Genomic DNA, 19,126 nt, shown 5'->3' with positions numbered 1-19,126 from the left:
GAAGTATCAGGGTAACTCAAGAGGTCGCTGTGAATCATTTTAAACCTGTGCCTATACACAGGAGTACTTGCTTGTGAATTAACAACGTAGTTATAGCATTATATGGTAGCTTGTTTAGTAAGGCAGTCTGTGTGACTTCAAATGTCCTATCTGCGCATTTCAGTTGTATTTTTGCTTTGTTGCAGCAAAAACACCTAAGAATCTTGTGACATGTTAAGAACTATCAAGTTTATTACAGCATGTGCATTTTTGGACTACAGTCCACTTTATCTCTGGGAGTGTTTCCCATTCTTTCTCAGATGTATACCAAATACAATTGGCTTGGTGGAAATCTGCTCAAAGTCTCTAGTTCCTATTGAATACGTAATCTGGTCTGCAAGAGAATTTGGAAGTTACGCTATCAGGATCTCCAGCTGTGTTGCTAAGGCTGGGCAGGACAAATTCAGCTTTGCATGTATTAAGAAATCAAAACAAAAATGGCAGAGGTCTTGTCCTCCTCCTCCATTTGAGGATGCTTTACCCAGCAGCTTATCCAAACTCTTCTAAACAAGTTTCAAGAGCATAAGAGAAATAGGAGGGAAGGAGGGATTGACTGACTATTGGATGGTATGCCCATGAGGGTGTTTATGTGTGTATGTAAACAATCTGTAGGGTGTTTTGTTCAGGATCACCTCAACAGTACCAGCCTCACTGAAGATATCCAGTTGCATGGACACACTTCCAGTTTCTGAATTATGAATCTTTGATGTTCTTCTCATTTCAACTTTTATCAACTGTTACTTGATAAAACAGATCATTCTGCTGTCTGATCCTTTAGAAACCAAAGTGTTTCGTGAATTCATCTGTGAACATAGCTAAACAATTTATACATAAACTGATTGTGTTCCTTCATCAGTTTCAACACAAGGTGAAGTAACACAACCTTTCATCACAAATCAGCTTTCCAAAGGTTCAGAAAGCAGTTTCCAAAATGTTGATTCACTTTAATTACTGGTTCTCTTGCTGATAAGTCCAAGTAAGCTGAGCTATTATTTGTGATGGGTCTCAGCCCACATGGAGTCCTAGGTCTAGCTCCTCCATATACATATTAAATCTCAGAAATTAACAGCTGCTCTACCCAGAAGAGATTCTGAGACTTGAGAAAAGTGTTAATTGTAGCACAAGGATTCACATCATACTGTAGTTTGCTCTTCCAAATCTTCAGTGTAGGTTTCCCAAGAGAAGGAATGAAGAATGTTTTTAAAAGGTTTTACATTTCAGGGAAGGCTTAGAGGGCATCATGGGCCATGGTGACAATGCAGGGACTACTTTGGAAAGAACAGGCCATAAATTTGGGAGCCTCTTTCAGTTTTGATGGGTTTGTGGGGGAAAACTAAGGAAGATGGGAAAACAAATTCTTAGTGGTATGCAAACAAAATGAGTTTCCAAAATTTGATAGTACTGGGAACCGCAGGTTGCACACAGCCCCCACAGGTAGTAAATCTTCCATCTCTGCTTTAGCAACTTGCAAAGTCTTAATGGACAAAGGAGGGGCTTTGGAATCATCCTTTCTTTAAGCTGAAAGTGGCAGCTTGATGCTTTCCAATAGGAAATTGTCAATTAGAAACTCCAAATGTTGAAGATGATCCATTAAATGCCTGGACTGGACTAAATAATTCTTTGCTGTGTCCAAAATACCGCATTCTGTACATTCCTGATCCAGTGGTCTTTGGGATGCGCCATTCTATTATAGATGTACTTTGGCTCCTCTTGCCTTTCTTCCAGACGAACCTAATGGGAAAAGCAAGTTTCATAAGTGAATTGTGATTTCATAAGTTTCATAAGTGATTTTGATAGCTGCCCAGAGTCACTTGTCACTTGTTGAGATGAGCGGCTATAGAAATCGAGTGAATAAATAAATAAATAGGTTGTCTTAAGAGTAATGCAGGCGTGACTCAGTCAAATACAGATCACTCTCAGGTTTCAATACAGTATCAGAAAAGCCCATTGCATCAAAAAGTTCTGGTTGGAAAGTGGAGGAAATCAACTGCTTAGGTTTGTATGCCCCCACCACTCTCCTTTCTGATTTTTTTCATTTTGTTTTAACTCAGGGTTTAATCATATAATCTCATTTCTCGCTTTCTGGAAAACCGCTGCATTTATATCCACACTGCAGCGCTACTTCTTTAAGAAAATAAACACAGTCGAAGAACTACCAAAATCTCTGGCATAACAACCCAGCCTATGGGCTATAAAACGGCTCCACTTTCATTTCTGGAATACCAGGGAGAAAACAGGCATGTTCTAGAAATTCTTCCTTTTCCAAATTCAGATCAGCACAGAATGAAAGAAGAAGGTTCTCCCAAGCTCTGGGGGACAGAAAAGGAGGGTTTCTCATAACACTCCTATAGCTGAAGGTGGACTTGAACGTGATTCTGTCCATTCCGAACCCAACACCTTTGCTACCAGGACACAGTGATGTGGTGGGGATGAAAGGCAAGAACAAAAGCAAAGAAACCACAGTATAATGTAGCATTATAATGCAAAGACACGCTGGACTATAGCCTGTCAGTGGGAATTCATTCACTGTGGGGAAGTGAAGAACACGACCCGCCTCGTGCTTTCCAGGCCAATGTCTTCAGGAAAAGAGTTAAAAAGAAAAAAAACACCTTTCATTTGTGGCCAAGGCCTTTAATGTCATAATATCCACAAATGAAAGATTAAGTCCTATATCAATGAGCTCAGTGGCTGAACTATAATACTTCCGTAGCATCTCACCTTATCATCCTCAAAGCTCACAGGTTAATGTTAAAGAATCGTCATTATGACTTACCGAACTAATGTTTGTGCGCATTTTGTCTCTTCTCTGGCACTTAACGCTAGAGCACATCTCTAGAGTCTATGAATAGATGCATGCCACGTCTCTGATCGTACTGGTTCAAACTGCACACGGAAGAGCTTTAAGTCATTCCTCCGAAGCTCTGGTCCTGCCACAACTGTCTGCTTGCAAGTAGTATTTGACCAGAGCAGGAACGTCTCTCGGATGCCACGCGTAAACATAACCCTTACACCTCTGTCCATGCAGGACCTGCTCCTGACTTTGACCCCCCTGCACCGTTGCAGTCTTTAAAAAGGACCCAAGCACCATCAGATGAGAGCGTGCATCTGTTTTTGGGAAATGTGGCACAACTGGAATAGCTGCTGAAATCTATAGAAAGTCTTGACAGGCTTGCTTACCGGGTATCCCATGAGGCATCGTCATACAGCACTTGCCAACTTTTAGAAACGTTGTCGTATTTCTCTACTGTAAGGAAAGTAAAAGTGGCCTGGAAAGAATAATACAGTGATAGAGACATGAAATACCAACATGTAAAAGAGCTTCCCAGAGACTATCAATTATGGATATATATTGGATAAGATCAGAGGATCTCCTTAGGTCACCTAATGCTTTACTGTTTAAACCTCCTTCACAATTGTATCTCTTCTGTTCATTTGTTTCCTCTTCCCCACCTTCCCTCTCCGTATTTGCAGCTATGAATATAGATAGATGATAGATAGATAGATAGATAGATAGATAGATAGATAGATAGATAGAAGATAGATAGATAGATGAGAGATAGATAGATAGATAGATAGATAGAAGATAGATAGATAGATGAGAGATAGAGAGATAGAAGATAGAGAGAGACAGAGATAGAGAGAGAGAGAGAGAGAGACTGCATCTCGGAATTACTTAAATGCAGGGAATCTAAAGACCACTCAGTTCTTCTGAATAATCTCTCCAAGTTCTTTTCTTACCATATTCTCTGCAGAACTCCTTGGATTTGCACCTATAAAATGCACTTCAGCAGTCTCCCCCTAGGTGAAAGAGATGACGTGAGTTTTGAGAAAATGAGCTGTAAGTCATAGACATGGCACAAGCTAATCGATACTGTTATGGCCGAAGCCTCTTGAACGTCAGAGATTCCCTTGTGTTCAAAGTGAGCAGCTGCCCCGGGTGTTATGCTGGTGGCTGTTCAACGCTTAAAATATGAATGGGTAAGGAGATGTGTGTACTTGCGTGCAGATACATATTCTACTAGGCATTTCTTGAAAGAGTAGGAACATCCTTAGTGCCAGGAACATTCTAGTACCGCTGCAGATATGTACAACAGTGTTCAGAGCTTCGTTGTGGAAGATAATCACCTTCTCCTTAACTGCCAGTGAACGGGCAGAAGTGGCGCACAACACGAAGCTGTCGATGTATTGGCTCAATGGCTGGAGGCTGTTCAGGGGTACTCCTGGAGCAGCAGCTGTGAGTCCAGGAGGAACCCCAAGTTACGCATTGGTCTTGAATGGAGAAGTGCGACCCTACCCAAGACCAAAGGTGAAAACATTCCAGACCTCGGGGGCCCAAACAGCCACAGCCATTCCATCATCAGGGTTGAGTGTTCCTCCCCACCAGGCTGAACGGCCTCCAGACACTAGGTCAGTACACTGACCGCTTCACCTGGGCTTGAGATGTACAATTAGGGATCCTCAACATATAGAGACTGCCCTTGAGTGAGGGATAGGTTCCTACCCGATTCAAGGAGGACGTTACAAGGCTTTTACTGCAAGAACCCTCCCTACTTCTGTAATTATAAATTAATTCTTGTCTTGAAGGGTGATTGAAGAAGTTATGGCCTCACAGTTCCAGATGCATTTGGATGACGCTGATTTTCTGGACCCATTTCAACTGGGCTTTCATCTAGGATATGGCACTGATACTGCTTTGGTTTCCTCTGTGAATGACCTACACTGGAACCTACATTAAATGGAGAAGGAGTTCAATCCTATTAACTGTCCTGAATATCTGAGCAGCATTTTATACCACCAGCCGTGGTATCTTTCTGGTCCATCTGATGTGGTCGGGGATGCTGATTTGCAGTGGGTTGGATCCTTCTTCTTGGGATATGTTTAGCAGGTGGTGTGGGGAGACTACTGTTCAACACCTAGAAGGTTGACCTGTGATGTCCTGTCTCCTATGTTATTTAAGATCTGCACAAAATCACTTAGGAGGGGGATCACTTTGGAATGGAGTGCCATCGGAATGCTTGCCCCTATGATGCTCCATACATTTCTAAGTCCAGGGAAGCAGTCAGTACTCTTGAACTACGCCTAATATCAATAAGGGGTTAGATGAAGGAGAATAAACTGAAAAGAATTAGGCGAAGTTGAGGTGCTGATGATAAAAGGAAAAGTGAATTCTGGGACTGAGATGAGACTTGGTTTAGATGGGGATGAACTCCCCCCAAAAGTGCAGTCGGCATCTTGACTCTCCCCTATCATAGATTTGCACGTAGCAGTTGCAGTGAGAAGCATCTCGGCCCAACTATGGGTCGTGTTCCTTCCTGAGCTGGTGGACTTTGCAACGAGTTATTTGCGCCTTGGTTATAGCCTGCCCTACTATTGAAACACATTCTTTGTGGAATTTTCTTGAAAAGTATTTGGACATTGCAACTGGTGCAAAAGACATCCGCTACGCTGCCAACCAGTAGAAGGTATGGGGAACATAGGATGCCTGGACTGAAACAGCTGCACTGGCTACCCCCTGCCTCTGGGTTACAATTTAATGTGTTGGGAATGGCTGTTAAGGCCTATTCAGCTTAGGATCTAACAGCCTGGGCACTGTATTTCCCCGTATGAATCTGTCCAGGTACTCAGATCACAGAAGGGGCCCTTCGGAAGATGCCCCCACTGTTCAGCTGCCCGGCGCATGGGAAAGGACTTCCTCCTGTGCAACTCCCAGGTGGTGGATTGCATTCCCCAAGGGTCGTGTTTGTCTCTATCCCTCCAGCAGTCAGAAAAATGGCAAAGGTGCATCTTTTTCTGTAAGCTTTTAATCGTCAATTACGATCCTTATTTATTTTGTTTGGTCAATTTGTACAGCTGTCCATCTCAGGAAATGACTCTGGACAGCAAACAAGATGAAATAAAAATAAAAACAATTACAACCCTAGTACAAAAATCGAAACACATAGCAGCTGAGGAAAGTATCGCGGTCAACAAATGCTGATACAGCCAGGAGATGGGTCCCTTCACACCCTCGGGGCCCCAGGCCCAGGCCCAGAACCTGGTCTTTAAGGTCTTACGAAAGGCCGGCAGGATCAGGGCCATCCTACTCCCTACAGGGAGACGTTTCCTAAGGGCGGGTGCTACAGAAGAAGAGGCACGATCCTTATTTTCATCGTACTGCCATATTTATATTTTGCGCTTAATTTATTGTTAAGTGCCTTGACTGGTTTTATGATCAGAAAAGCGGGTATAAATTTCATAATAAATAAAACAGGCTAGGTTGAGAGAGAGGCCCGATCTCTCTCTCAAGCTAGACAATTCGTGGAACTGATGTGTGAAAACCTCAGGACACAGCCGTGGAGAGAGCTAGTATATTGTCCGTGAAAATGATACGATTAAACAAGGTTTAAAGATACAGCCAAATACAATCGTTGGGGGGGGAAAAAAACAAGTAGACATACCACTTTGTATGCTGGCTGAACATCCTGTAGTATATCACCATACTTCCGTCCAAGTGGCTTTGCATCAATAACAAGGGGCAAAAAGTTCAGGTTTGTTATATTTAAGCAGGGTGGCTCTGGAGTATTTGGTAAATCCTGAGTGGCATCCTGAAACAAAGGTAATTCAGTTTGGAATGAAAGGTGCTTTAACCTTAACCAGGAAATACAGCACAGGAGAAAGGGAGAGGGATGATATAACAAGAAAAATTCTGCTGCATGGAGTCGAGAGATCCTGTTCAGGATTTCTGTATCCTCTTCTGAATATTCAGTTCTATTTTTCTTTTCCCTTTGTTTTCCATTTTGAGGCCCCTTCAAATATAGTTTTAAACTTCCATAGCAAACTATGAAAGCAATAGCCATTTACACTTTGCTGCTTGTTTTACTCTGGGAATGCACTTGTTAAAACATAAAAAATAATTCCCTTGGGATTTTTTTGTATACATGGGTGGTAGGTAGTAGTCAGCACAGATTAACAGCACATTTATTTGGGGGGCACTAGGATGAAGAGAGAGCCAGTTTGGTGTAGTGGTTAAGGCACCAGGCTGGAAACCGGGAGACTGTGGGTTCTAGTTCCACCATAGGCACAAAGCCAGCTGGGTGACCTTGGGCCAGTCACTCTCTCTCAGCCCTAGGAAGGAAGCAATGGCAAACCACTTCTGAAAAATCTTGCCAAGAAAACTGCAGGGGCTTGTCCAGGCAGTCTCTGAGAAACGGACACGATTGAATGGATTAAAGGAAAGAAAATGATGAAGCGCAAAACAGCTTCTTTGGAGTTTCTGTTGGTGGAACACTTCCCCATTAGACTGCAGCCTTCTTGAAACCTTCTATCCAATGTGCACCTCTATAGGTTCTACTTCTATTTCTGCTTAAATATAAAGAATCGGAGTCTTGGTTCTTTAACGGTGCATGTTTGCAATTTGTTATTACCGTAGCAATAGCTCTGGCCAGGCCTTGAAATAATTGCATATAAGCAGAAAGAGTGTGTGGTCCAAAAATGGTGGATGCTCCTTCATACCGCTGAACCTACAAAGTGAGACATGAAGGTCTATGAATTCATGACAGTTTCATGATCCTAACAGAAAACCAAATTTTATACAGACTGTAGCCACAAACCATACATGCTACATATTTTTGCCTTAAGATTATTACCAGTTAATTACCTGATATTCTTCATAAGTAGCTATATAATGGGTGTAAAGGTTGCACAGTCCTGAAAGTATAATATCCATGCCTGCTTTCCCCTGAATTTCAAATTCCTATGAAACAGAAGAACAGTGTTCAATACACAAAAAACAAACAGACAAAAACCATTCTGAATTCAGAGCACAGACAGAGCATTTATTCATGTGTTTAAGATTTCTACCATGGCTAGCAATTTAGAAAAAAAAAGGAAAATGTGATAAATGTCAAAGATTCAGCCCAAAAATAATTAGAATAGAATATTTTTATTACAGCCACTGACCAGAATTGCAAACAGAAACACATTAAAATGTAATAGCCAGTCCTAAAATAATTACAATAGGCTATTAAATTAATGTCTGCCTGCCCAAGGAGTGCTACCGGCAAATAAAACACTCATATATTTAATAAAGAGCTTGGAAGACACAAATACGCTGCTTATTGTTGAAATGAAAACAATGTAGATACTAAGCAAAGACACCAAGATGCAAGCGACTAGTATTGAAAAGATTTAGGGATCCCAAACCTGGATCCATATTTCAGCGGCATGGGCATGCAGAGAGGCTACATATAAACCATATTTAAAATCTCCTGTTACCTGAAGGGATCAAACATAAATGTAGACAAGGCCCAGTTATAAACCTGATTTTCAGGTCAGATGAAGCAAGTCTTCTGCAAGTAGAAGACAGAAGTTTTCTCTCTCCTCTTGCGTAGGCTGAGGATTTAGTCATATTGATCATGTAATTATGCTATAGGTATCCTTGGAAACACTAAGATTTAAGGCGATCACAATTTCACGAAAGCTTGCAGAGGCTTCTGAGCACTGATTAAAGAGCAGCCCAGCCAAGCCTTTTTGGGGGGGTCCACACTGGGACTGAAATATTTCAATATGCAGCACCAAAATGAGCTGAGAAGGCAGCCAGAAGCAAAGGCTTAAGGGCATCAACCTCATATCTGTCCCCCCTGCCCAGCCGTTTGACCTCCTTGAGCATAAGATCATACATCCCTGAATTAGAAGAAATGAGATGTATATTCTAGAATATGGTGTAGTGGTTAAAGTTCTACCCAAGGAACAGGGAAACTTGGGCTGTAGTCTTCCCTTGGGCGTGGAAGCCAGCTGGATAACCCCGGGCAAGTCGCTCCCTCTCAGCCTAATCAGCATCAGGCTGTACAACGAGCAATGTGAATTGGGGGGGGGGGACCCTGGTAGCTTCACTGTGAGAACTGCAGCAAGCGCAGTGCAAGACAAGCAGATCCTGCAGCCAGCAGGGGAAACTCCAGGAACGCCAGCCAGAGGAAGAGACAGCAGGTTACGTTCTGCAGGGAGACAAGCAGTGGGACCCAGCTGGATGGCGGTTACCATCCAGCACAAACCTCTCCAAACTCAGTCCTTTCTTCATCATTCTTTGGATAGCTGATTTTAGGCTCTAATCTCTGATATGCAGAGCACTGGAAATAAAAGCTGCTGGCGTAGGCCACAGTGCTGTGTTTTTATACACAGGTTGTGGGTTTGTGATGTTTGTGACTGGGAGATTGGTTGCAGTGCAATGGGAAGTGAGCACCTGAGTGGGATAGGAAGGGGGAAGAACAGCCAGAAAGAACGAGGTAAGAGAGGAGATAAGAACGAAGAGGGTATCATTTTTGGAGGTAGTGGCAGTGAGATTTTGGTCGATATTGATTTATTCCCAAAAGAAACTGAAAAGAAATTATTCCCTTTCTTATCAAACAAAACCATCTTTTCATCACAAGAAGTATTACCCCAGACAATTAAATTAAGTCTTATATATTAGACAATTATGACGTCAAGGCTAAATTGAGAAACCAGAAAAAAGAGAAGTCCATCTAGAATCCATTCATTCTAGAAATTGAGTACAAATTCATTCATTCATTCAATTTTTATGGCCATCCACCTCAGTAAGTGACTCTGAGGGGCGAACAATCAAAACAAAAACAAATTGCCATCATAATAGAAAAATGAAAATGCACACAGCAGCCTTTTGAAATTCCTCAATAAACATGTGGACAGAGAAGCTGGATGGATGATTTCTCCCATTTTTTCCATGGGAAGGAGAAATTCGACAACAGTTGTTGTTTTTCTGTGCAGTGACAGTAATGCTCCTACAAAAACAAAAAAATCATGGAGGCTGCAGTTTGTTACAGGTAGTACTCGACTTATGACCATTTGTTTAATGGTGGTTCAAAGTTACGACAGCCGTGGAAAAAGTGCGTCACAACCTGTACTTGTGCTTATGACCATCGTATCACCCCTGCAGTCGCGTGATTGCAGTTCAGGCTCTTGGCAACCGACTCGCATTTATGACTGGTTGTAGCATTCTGCAGTCATGTGATCACAATTTGCAACCTTTTTTGCCGGTTTCCATCAAAAAACGTCCATTAGGGAAGCTGAATTCACTTAACGGCTGCAGTGCTTCATTTCACAGCCCGTCATTCGCTTAACAACTGCCATAAAAATGGTTGTAAAATTGGGTCTGGTCACACGGTGACTTGACTTACAACTGCAATGAGTTACAACGGAAATTCTGGTCCCCACTGTGGTCGTAACCCGAGGACTACCTGTAGTGAGCTAACTATGTAATGAAGTACAAGACGTTCATATACGTTCCTTGGCCACATCACAAACATGTGCAGGAATGCCATACTCCACTGGTAAGAATTTCTCAACTCCTTCCAAAGAAAAAGCCTCTTTTGTCGAACTGAATGAGTCCTGGCTTTCAAAATTGCACGGAGATTTCTCTACCAACATTCACTCGTTCCTCTCTTATTCTAAAGCTGCCAACTTACTTCCTTCACAGCTTCACGGACTCTTCGTCCAGCCATTGTCCTGGAAGACAAACACACGCAGAACGACTATCAGTTTCCGTATCCTTCTGTAGAGCTGCTGACAGATTCTCAAAGAAGGCTAGATTACTCGTTTTAAGAAAAACTTGAGGATAATCATTAATACTTCTGAGCAAGAGAATACAGAAAGAGATTCCTCTCTGCTCTAATGCAGTGGAAATCCACAGAAACTAACCAAGTAGTTGAGTCATCATTAACTCGTCACATTGTTTTTCTTAGGGCCTGAACATGCTACTCTAGACTCATTGAATTTAATGGGACTCCCACCAAAGGAAGTGGTGGATTGCACCTTAATCCACCTAAACTGGATCAGGAATACTGAAATGTCAATCACTGACTTTGATTTTCCCTTCTTAATTTGATAATACCTAAGTAGAGTATTGTCTGCTGCAGGCTTCTGCAACCTACTGCATTCCAGGTAGATCTGGATTTCATTTCCCAGAAGTTCCATCTATCACACCCATTCTGGCTGGTCTTTTCTGTCTTTCTATATTTCCCATTATTCTTCACTTCGTCTCTAATGTGCGGCTTGCAGGTCTGTCCTCCAGAACAAGCCTTTCCTCATAATAAATGTTTTCTCGTCTTAAAATCCATTCTCCTTTTCTGAGGTGATCATAAAATACCAAGTATGTGCATGGATGATACCATATTATAAAGACAGAGTATGAATTCATACGTAAACTCTCCCGGAAGAGCCACGATGGCTGCAGATCCAATGGTAACCATCTGAACATCAATTGTTTCTGGATGCCATGGGTAAGGCTTGGTAAGCTTAAGTAATTAAAGAAAGAAGGGGGAATCTTAGGTCAGCCTTTATATTAAATATTGTCATCAGCAATAAAACCACATTCTCTCTCGGAAGTCTCTCGAGGGGCTTGTGGCAGGTTGAAACTGGGTGTGAGCACATGGAACTCTCAGGTCAACTCCTAGGATTGATTCCATGCCGTTTTCCAGCAGAAAACATCAAAATACGATTCACAAATCCTTTGATAGGTTTGGCACACCTAAAACACCATAAACCTAGAACCCCAAATCCCTGAAAATCAAAAAAAATAAACTAAAAACCTGTCCACTATTTCCGCAATGTCATGAAGCTTTATTATGACTTCCATTCCCCGGATGATGATGATGATGATGACAATAATGACGATGATGCCAGCCTTTTTCCAAAAATTTAGAGAACAGGAAGGTATGAGTATTTTGCCAATACTCCGTTTATTCTCAGAAACCTTGCTTTTGGCTTTAATATAATGTTTTGTTTCACAATATTGTGTGCCAGTTACTGAGTAGAACGTAAAATGCAAAGCTTGCATGTTGAGGGGCATAATAATTTATGCTCCTCAGACAAGGATTCAAACACTACATCTGAGTAAGGGCTGCACTTCTTGCTGCTGCTAAGTGAAAGGAACATAATCTCTGATGCAATAACTAGCTTAACCAATGAGCTTGCTACTCCCAGTGAGGCCTAATGTTTCATACCTCTCCTGTAGGAATTAGAACAGGCTTAGGTTTGTGGCACTCCACCAATTCATCGGATGGCTGAACAAGGAGAGCATCACGGACAGCATCCCAGAATGGGTGGCCTTCCAGGGTGCCTGTCAAAAAAAAGTATGTGATAATAGGATGTTTTCCACCATTTTAAAATCCATTATTGAACTAATATGAACTATTTAAGAATATCTAATTGTAGTTATAGCAAATGAAATTTTTCTTTGAAGAAGAGCCAGTCTGGGATATTAGTCAAAGATGGGAGACTGGAAGCTGGGAGCCTGTGAGTTGTAGTCCTGCCATAGGATGAGTTTGGGCCAGTCCCACTCTCTCAACCCTAGGAAGAAGAAGATGGCAAACCACTTCTGAAAATGTTGGCAAGAAAACTGCAGGAACTTCTCCAGGCAGTTGCCAGGAGTCAAGACTAACTTAAAGGCACACGTTTTGCTTATTTTGTTTTAAAAAAAGACAGTATAACCTGAAACCTATCATTGTCAAGAGGCATTTGAGAGATTTCTAGTTTCAGTACCATTGCCTTTAAAAAAACAAACAAGAGACTCATCTAAAAATGTTTACAAGTGGAAATCATTTGCTTTGATTGCTGGTGCGGACTGGTTGGTAAAGTTAAGGATGCCTTTATCCTTACAGACACAGTTTTTAAAATGCGCATATCCCATATCCCGCCCCAACTCTGACTACTTATTTGTTGTGTTAAATCATGATCCCATACTGATTTAAGATAACCCTGTTAATCTTCAATTTCTAATAATATCTTATATATTTTAAATTGGTTTGGAGATGGCATTTGACACCTGTAAGACTAAATCAAATAGATCAGAAATATTCAGTATTATGTTGGAGGGGATAACTGGGATAAATTTGGAAGTATGTCCGGATATAGCATTTTTATCAATGTATGACAAGGTTAGATGCACTCAAGCTATTAAAGATGTAATTACAAATCTATTGACGGTGGCAAGACTAATGATTGCTAGAAAATGGAGGGCACAAGGTGATTATCAGATAGAGGAATGGTATAAAGAAGTGTGGGATATTGCAATCAGTGACAAGTTAACGTCTAATATTAAAGTTAGAAGGGGGTTGCAGAGCCGAAACTATTTTGCAGAGATATGGAACATATTTGTAGAATTCATCTTACTAAAAGGAAAAGGATGTACTGTATACCTTCACAAGAATTATTACATTTTTGGAGAGAGGAATGATTAAGCAAAATAGTGGTCCTGGGGGTGGGGTTCACATTTAGAGTTTTATTTATCATTATAATTATTAAATTTATATGTAAAAGTAATAGAGGTTGGATATAAGTTTACAAAGCTATGTATGTATGTGTTTAATGAAATAAATAAACAGCTTTCAGCTTAAAAAAAAAGTTAAGGATGCTCATTAATTTACAGCCATCTATTATTGTAGAAGTTGCAGACGAGAGAGGGATTGTGGGAGTGTGGGAAAGGGATGAAAGAGGGAGTAGACCTACAGTCAAGAGACAGCTGGCAAGACAGTTGGCAGTTTATCTCATAAATGGCAGATTAGCTCAGCTGGCAAGAGATCTGGGAAGAAGTGCTACAGATCGTTCAAAAAGACTTAATTAACTCCTTATGAATGAGGATTGGAAATTCCTCTTGCAATTTCCAACAATCTGTATTTACGCCCAGATTAGCATTAAATATACCTTATTGTAATCTGTGGAGGTTTTGCTATCTTGATCTTCCCTAGCTCAGTGCGTCTTGGCCTGATGTTTGTTTGTTTGTTTGTTTGTTTATTGTATTTTTACACCACCCATCTCAAAAACGACTCTGGGCAGTTTACAAAAATTAAGCAAATTTATTTAATTAATTAAATAAACTTCAGTGCGAAATACATTGTAAGCAGTGATAACTTTCAATAACTGGGATATGATTTGTTCTCAAAAACTTTGCTGATATACCAAACATGGGCTACTGTGCCATTTTAAAAGAAAAGGCCATCTTTAATATTAGCTGCGTTCATGGTTTTTTTATTTTATTTCATTTGTTTTAATTTTATTAATTTTATTTCATTTTGTTTTGTTGATGACATTCCTTTGTTGTTTATTCGTTTAGTCGCTTCCGACTCTTCGTGACTTCATGGACCAGCCCATGCCAGAGCTTCCTGTCGGTCATCACCACCCCCAGCTCCCTGAAGGATGAATCCGTCACCTCTAGAATATCATCCATCCATCTTCTCCTTGGTCGGCCCCTCTTCCTTTTGCCTTCCACTCTCCCTAGCATAATCAACTTCTCTAGGGTGTCCTGTCTTCTCATTATGTGGCCAAAGTATTTCAGTTTTGCCTTTAATATCATTCCCTCAAGTGAGCAGTCTGGCTTTATTTCCTGCAGCATGGACTGGTTTGATCTTCCTGCAGTCCAAGGCACTCTCAGAATTTTCCTCAAACACCACAGTTCAAAAGCATCGATCTTCCTTCTCTCAGCCTTCCTTATGGTCCAGCTCTCGCAGCCATATGTTACTACAGGGAACACCATTGCTTTAACTATGTGGACCTTTGTTGTCAGTGTGATGTCTCTGCTCTTAACTATTTTATCGAGATTTGTCATTGCTCTTCTCCCAAGGATTAAACGTCTTCTGATTTCCTGGCTGAAGTCAGCATCTGCAGTAATCTTCGCACCTAGAAATACAAAGTCTTTCACTGCCTCTACGTTTTCTGCCTCTGTTTGCCAGTTATCAATCAAGCTGGTTGCCACAATCTTGGTTTTTTTGAGGCTTAGCTGCAAGCCAGCTTTTGCACTTTCTTCTTTCACCTTCATCATAAGGCTCCTCAGTTCCTCTTCGCTTTCAGCCATCCAAGTGGTATCATCTGCATATCTGAGATTGTTAATGTTTCTTCCAGCGATTTTAACCCCAGCCTTGGATTCCTCAAGCCCAGCACGTTGCATAATGTGTTCTGCATACAAGTTGCATAGGTAGGGTGAGAGTATACAGCCCTGCCGTACTCCTTTCCCAATCTTAAACCAGTCCATTGTTCCATGGCCTGTTCTTACGGTTGCTACTTGGTCATTATACAGATTCTTCAGGAGGCATACAAGATGACTTGGTATCCCCATACCACTAAGAACTTGCCACAATTTGTTATGGTCCACACAGTCAAAGGCTTTAGGCTAGTCAATAAAACAGAAATAGATGTTTTTCTGAAACTCCCTGGCTTTTTCCATTATCCAGCGGATATTGGCAATTTGGTCCCTAGTTCCTCTGCCTTTTCTAAACCCAGCTTGTACATCTGGCAATTCTCGCTCCATGAGTTGCTGAAGTCAGCTTTGCAGGATCTTGAGCATTACCTTACTGGCATGTGAAATAAGTGCCACTGTTCGATAGTTTGAACATTCTTTAGTGTTTCCCTTTTTTGGTATGGGGATACAAGTTGATTTTTTTCCAATCTGATGGCCATTCTTGTGTTTTTCCAAATTTGCTGGCATATAGCATGCATTACCTTGACAGCATCATCTTGCAAGATTTTGAACAGTTCTCCTGCTGCCTTATTAGCAATGCTTCTTAAGGCCCACTCAACCTCACTCTTCAGGATGTCTGGCTTTAACTCACTGACCACACCGTCAAAGCTATCCCCAATGTTGTTATCCTTCCTATACAGATCTTCCGTATATTCTTGCCACCTTTTCTTGATCTCTTCTTCTTCTGTTATGTCCTTGCAATCTTTGTTTTTGATCATACCCATTTGGCCTGGAATTTACCTCCAATGTTTCTAATTTTCTGGAAGAGGTCTCTTGTCCTTCCTATTCTATTGTCTTCTTCCACTTCTATGCATTGCTTGTTTAAAAATAATTCCTTGTCTCTTCTGGCTAACCTCTGGAATTTTGCATTTAATTGGGCATATCTCCCCCTATCACTCTTGCCTTTTGCTTTCCTTCTTTCTTGGGCTACTTCTAGAGTCTCAGCAAACAGCCATTTTGCCTTCTTGGCTTTCTCTTTCTTCAGGATGTATTTTGTTGCTGCCTCCTAAACAATGTTGCGAACTTCTGTCCAGAGTTCTTCCGGGACCCTATCTACTAAATCCAGTCCCTTAAATCTATTCTTCACCTCCACTGCGTATTCCTTAGGAATATTAGTGAGCTCATATCTAACTGATCTGTGGGTCTTCCCTAATCTCTTTAGTCTGATCCTAAATTGTGCAAGAAGAAGTTCATGATCTGAACTACAGTCAGCTCCAGGTCTTGTTTTTACCGACTGTATAGATGTCCACCACCTTTGGCTGCAATGGGTATAGTCAATCTGATTTCGGTGTTGTCCATCTGGTGAAGTCCATGTATAAAGCCGTCTCTTAGGTTGTTGGAAGAGAGTGTTTGTTATGCAGAGTGAGTTGTCTTGGCAAAATTCTATTAACCTATGTCCTGCTTCGTTTTGTCCTCCCAGGCCATGCTTTCCTGTAATTCCAGGTGTCATTTGACTGCCCACCTTAGCATTCCAGTCTCCTGTGATGAAAATAACATCTCTTTTAGGCGCATTGTCCAGTAGGTGCTGCAGATCCTCATAGAACTGCTCTACTTCAGCTTCTTCAGCATCTGTGGTTGGGGCGTATATTTGGATCACTGTGATGTTAGATGGCTTGCCCTGAATTCGAATTGAGATCATTCTATCATTTTTTGGATTGTGCCTTAGCCACTTTTATATTAATTATGAAGGCAACTCCATTTCTTCTGTGGTTTTCTTGTCCGCAGTAGTAGATCTGGTGGTCATCTGATGTGAAGTGGCCCATTCCAGTCCATTTCAGTTCACTGACACCCAAAATGTCTATCCTTAATCTTGACATCTCACCAATAACCACATCCAATTTGCCCTGGCTCATAATCTTACATTCCAGGTTCCAATGGTGTGTTGATCCTTAGAACATCGGATTTACTGTTCACCACCAGCACCGTCAGCCGCTAGCCGTCCTTTTGGCTTTGAGCTAGCTGCGTCATCACATCTGGGGCTAGTTGAACTCATCCTCTGTTCCTCCCCGGTAGCATTTTGACCATCTTCCGACCTGGGAGTCTCATCTTCCGATGGCATACTGACATATCTCTGGTTGTACTGATTCATTTAGTTTTCACGGCAAGAATACTGGGGTGGGTTGCCATTACCTTCCACAGAGATCGCATTTAGTCTGACCTCTCTGTCATGACCTTCCCATCTTGGGTGGCCCTTCACAGTTTAGCTCATGGCATCATTGAGGTGCTCAAGCTCCAGCACCACGACGAGGTAACGATCCTTTGCTGAACAATGACATTCCTACACTGAGCCTTTTTCACAGAGGTGATAGAAAGCTTTGAAAGATACCCAGTTGAGCAATGTTTTACTGCCTGCTGAAACCAGAGGACAAAAGCAGCCAACCTTTTTCTACCTGGAAGTAAATTGGGTGATGCTACTGAAAAGCCCTTGTCTTATTACCCATCAGGTCCATATGAGAGCTATCCGAGTGGTAATAGTATTGATAGATTTCACAACAAAAGTCTCCTTCACTTACCTTTTAACTCATTCAGAAGTCAGCGGCTCTTCTTGACAAAAAAATGAAGGAAGGGAGAACTCTGATTGAAACCCTTGTCCTATTTCCCCTGACAAGAAAGGAGTTAAGGCTAAGGAAGACCACTGGATGATTAGTGATTAATGCTGATGATGAATCATTTAGCTAAAATCAGACAGACTAAGAGAATCAGAGTTTAGGAAAGGGGCTGGGGTGCAAAAGAGAAATGTCCACAGGACAAAGGGCCATGTTGTGGGAATCTGAATAAGAAAAAGATTTCAAATATTTGAATACAAGATCCCCAATTTGTCAGAATCAGCTGCTGGATACTGCAGGGTCAAGGCAGAATGCAAATCTTTTTTTTTAATGTGTTATTAGATTTGCATCCTGCCTTAAAAGGTCCAGTGGCAAGGTTCACAGTGCAAGCTAAGCAAATGTATTCATTATTTATTTGATTGTTATCCCGCCTTTACTTTTGGTCAACTCAAGGCAGCCTACATACCTAATGCTCCTATTTTCCCCACAACAACAACCCTGTTAGGTGTGTTAAGCTGAGAGAGGGTGACTGGCCTAAAGTCAATCTTGGCTTTCACACCTAAGGGAGGCCTAGAACTCACAGTCTCCTGGTTTCTAGCCCAGCACCTTAGCCGCTACACCAAGCTGGCTCTCCAGATTTGCCTTCCACACCTGGAGGCTCTGCAGAACATGCCTGGCTGAGAATTTGGGAAGCTGCTGAGATGGTGGTAGATTACCGAAAATTGTTTGTATTTGTTGTGATGAAGGGGGAAGTTGTTTCTTTATTTTTTTCTTCTCTTCTTTTTCTTTCTTTTTCTGCACTTTCTGTTTTTCTTTTTCATTCTTATATTTTTTGTAGTTTGTATTACTTTTTACTTTTTCTAATTGTAATCTTTAATAAAAATTATTTTTTTAAAAAGGGAATTTGGGAAGCTGCAGTCACAACACATCTGAGAGTAGTAGCTTGGGGAATGCTGTATACTAGAAAGAGTAACATAATAAATAGAATCTGAAGATACTTCTTTCCACTTGCCTTGGGTGAAATTGAACATTCCTGGTCCATCTATGGTACCTGCAGCAAAGCTGTATCCCAAGGCTGGTTTACATGTTTTACCCTTTGAAAAAGCATTGCAAACAGTTAAGGTCTGAGTTGTAAATAATTCTATATTGGTATTGTCTGCCTAGAATGGGACAATGGAGGTACACTACCGTATGAGTAGAGTTGAGCTGAACACTGACGTTACTCATGTCCACCCATCGGTGAGCTGACCTGATGGGACCATCAATCTCTTTTGAGGCCTTCATATATATTTCCTGAAATACAAATGGGAACCGACCATCACTCCAATCTGCTGATATATGTGTACTGTGTGTTGGCATATTCAAGTGTGGGTCTGTGTGTGAATATGTGGTAGGGAGATCCTGGACCTCCTGAACTGCAACTCCCAGTGACCCTCATCATTAGATATGCGGGTGGAAGCTATTATGATTTGCTGTTCAAGAGTGGGCATCAGTTCTTCAGCAAGTCTAGCAGGTGGGAGAGACATGAAATAGAGTCCTG

At 41.5% G+C, this 19,126-nt stretch overlaps 2 protein-coding genes across 2 annotated transcripts in view; both read right to left on the bottom strand.

Annotated features, from left to right (window-relative positions):
* Nucleotides 1-19,126, bottom strand: part of LOC134500247 (putative lysosomal acid lipase/cholesteryl ester hydrolase) — a 265,244-nt gene that overhangs the window by 36,777 nt on the left and 209,341 nt on the right. The window lies entirely within an intron of this gene.
* The window catches only part of LOC134500243 (putative neutral ceramidase C), a 33,847-nt gene continuing 15,846 nt past the window's right edge, over nt 1,126-19,126 (bottom strand). Inside the window, exons 10-20 of the mRNA XM_063307429.1 lie at nt 18,775-18,879; nt 18,599-18,680; nt 12,033-12,148; nt 11,230-11,324; nt 10,497-10,536; nt 7,676-7,771; nt 7,443-7,538; nt 6,477-6,623; nt 3,778-3,837; nt 3,217-3,305; nt 1,126-1,770 (exon numbers count right to left, since the gene is read on the bottom strand). Coding sequence (XP_063163499.1) covers nt 1,596-1,770; nt 3,217-3,305; nt 3,778-3,837; nt 6,477-6,623; nt 7,443-7,538; nt 7,676-7,771; nt 10,497-10,536; nt 11,230-11,324; nt 12,033-12,148; nt 18,599-18,680; nt 18,775-18,879 — 1,101 coding nt within the window. The 3' untranslated portion in view covers nt 1,126-1,595. The remainder of the gene's footprint in view (nt 1,771-3,216; nt 3,306-3,777; nt 3,838-6,476; nt 6,624-7,442; nt 7,539-7,675; nt 7,772-10,496; nt 10,537-11,229; nt 11,325-12,032; nt 12,149-18,598; nt 18,681-18,774; nt 18,880-19,126) is intronic.

The sequence above is a fragment of the Candoia aspera genome, chromosome 6 (assembly GCF_035149785.1).
Source record: "Candoia aspera isolate rCanAsp1 chromosome 6, rCanAsp1.hap2, whole genome shotgun sequence".
NCBI classification, from domain to species: Eukaryota; Metazoa; Chordata; class Lepidosauria; order Squamata; family Boidae; genus Candoia; species Candoia aspera.
The sequence above is the reverse complement of the archived record's forward strand: the minus strand, read 5'-3'. Positions and strand labels throughout refer to the sequence as shown.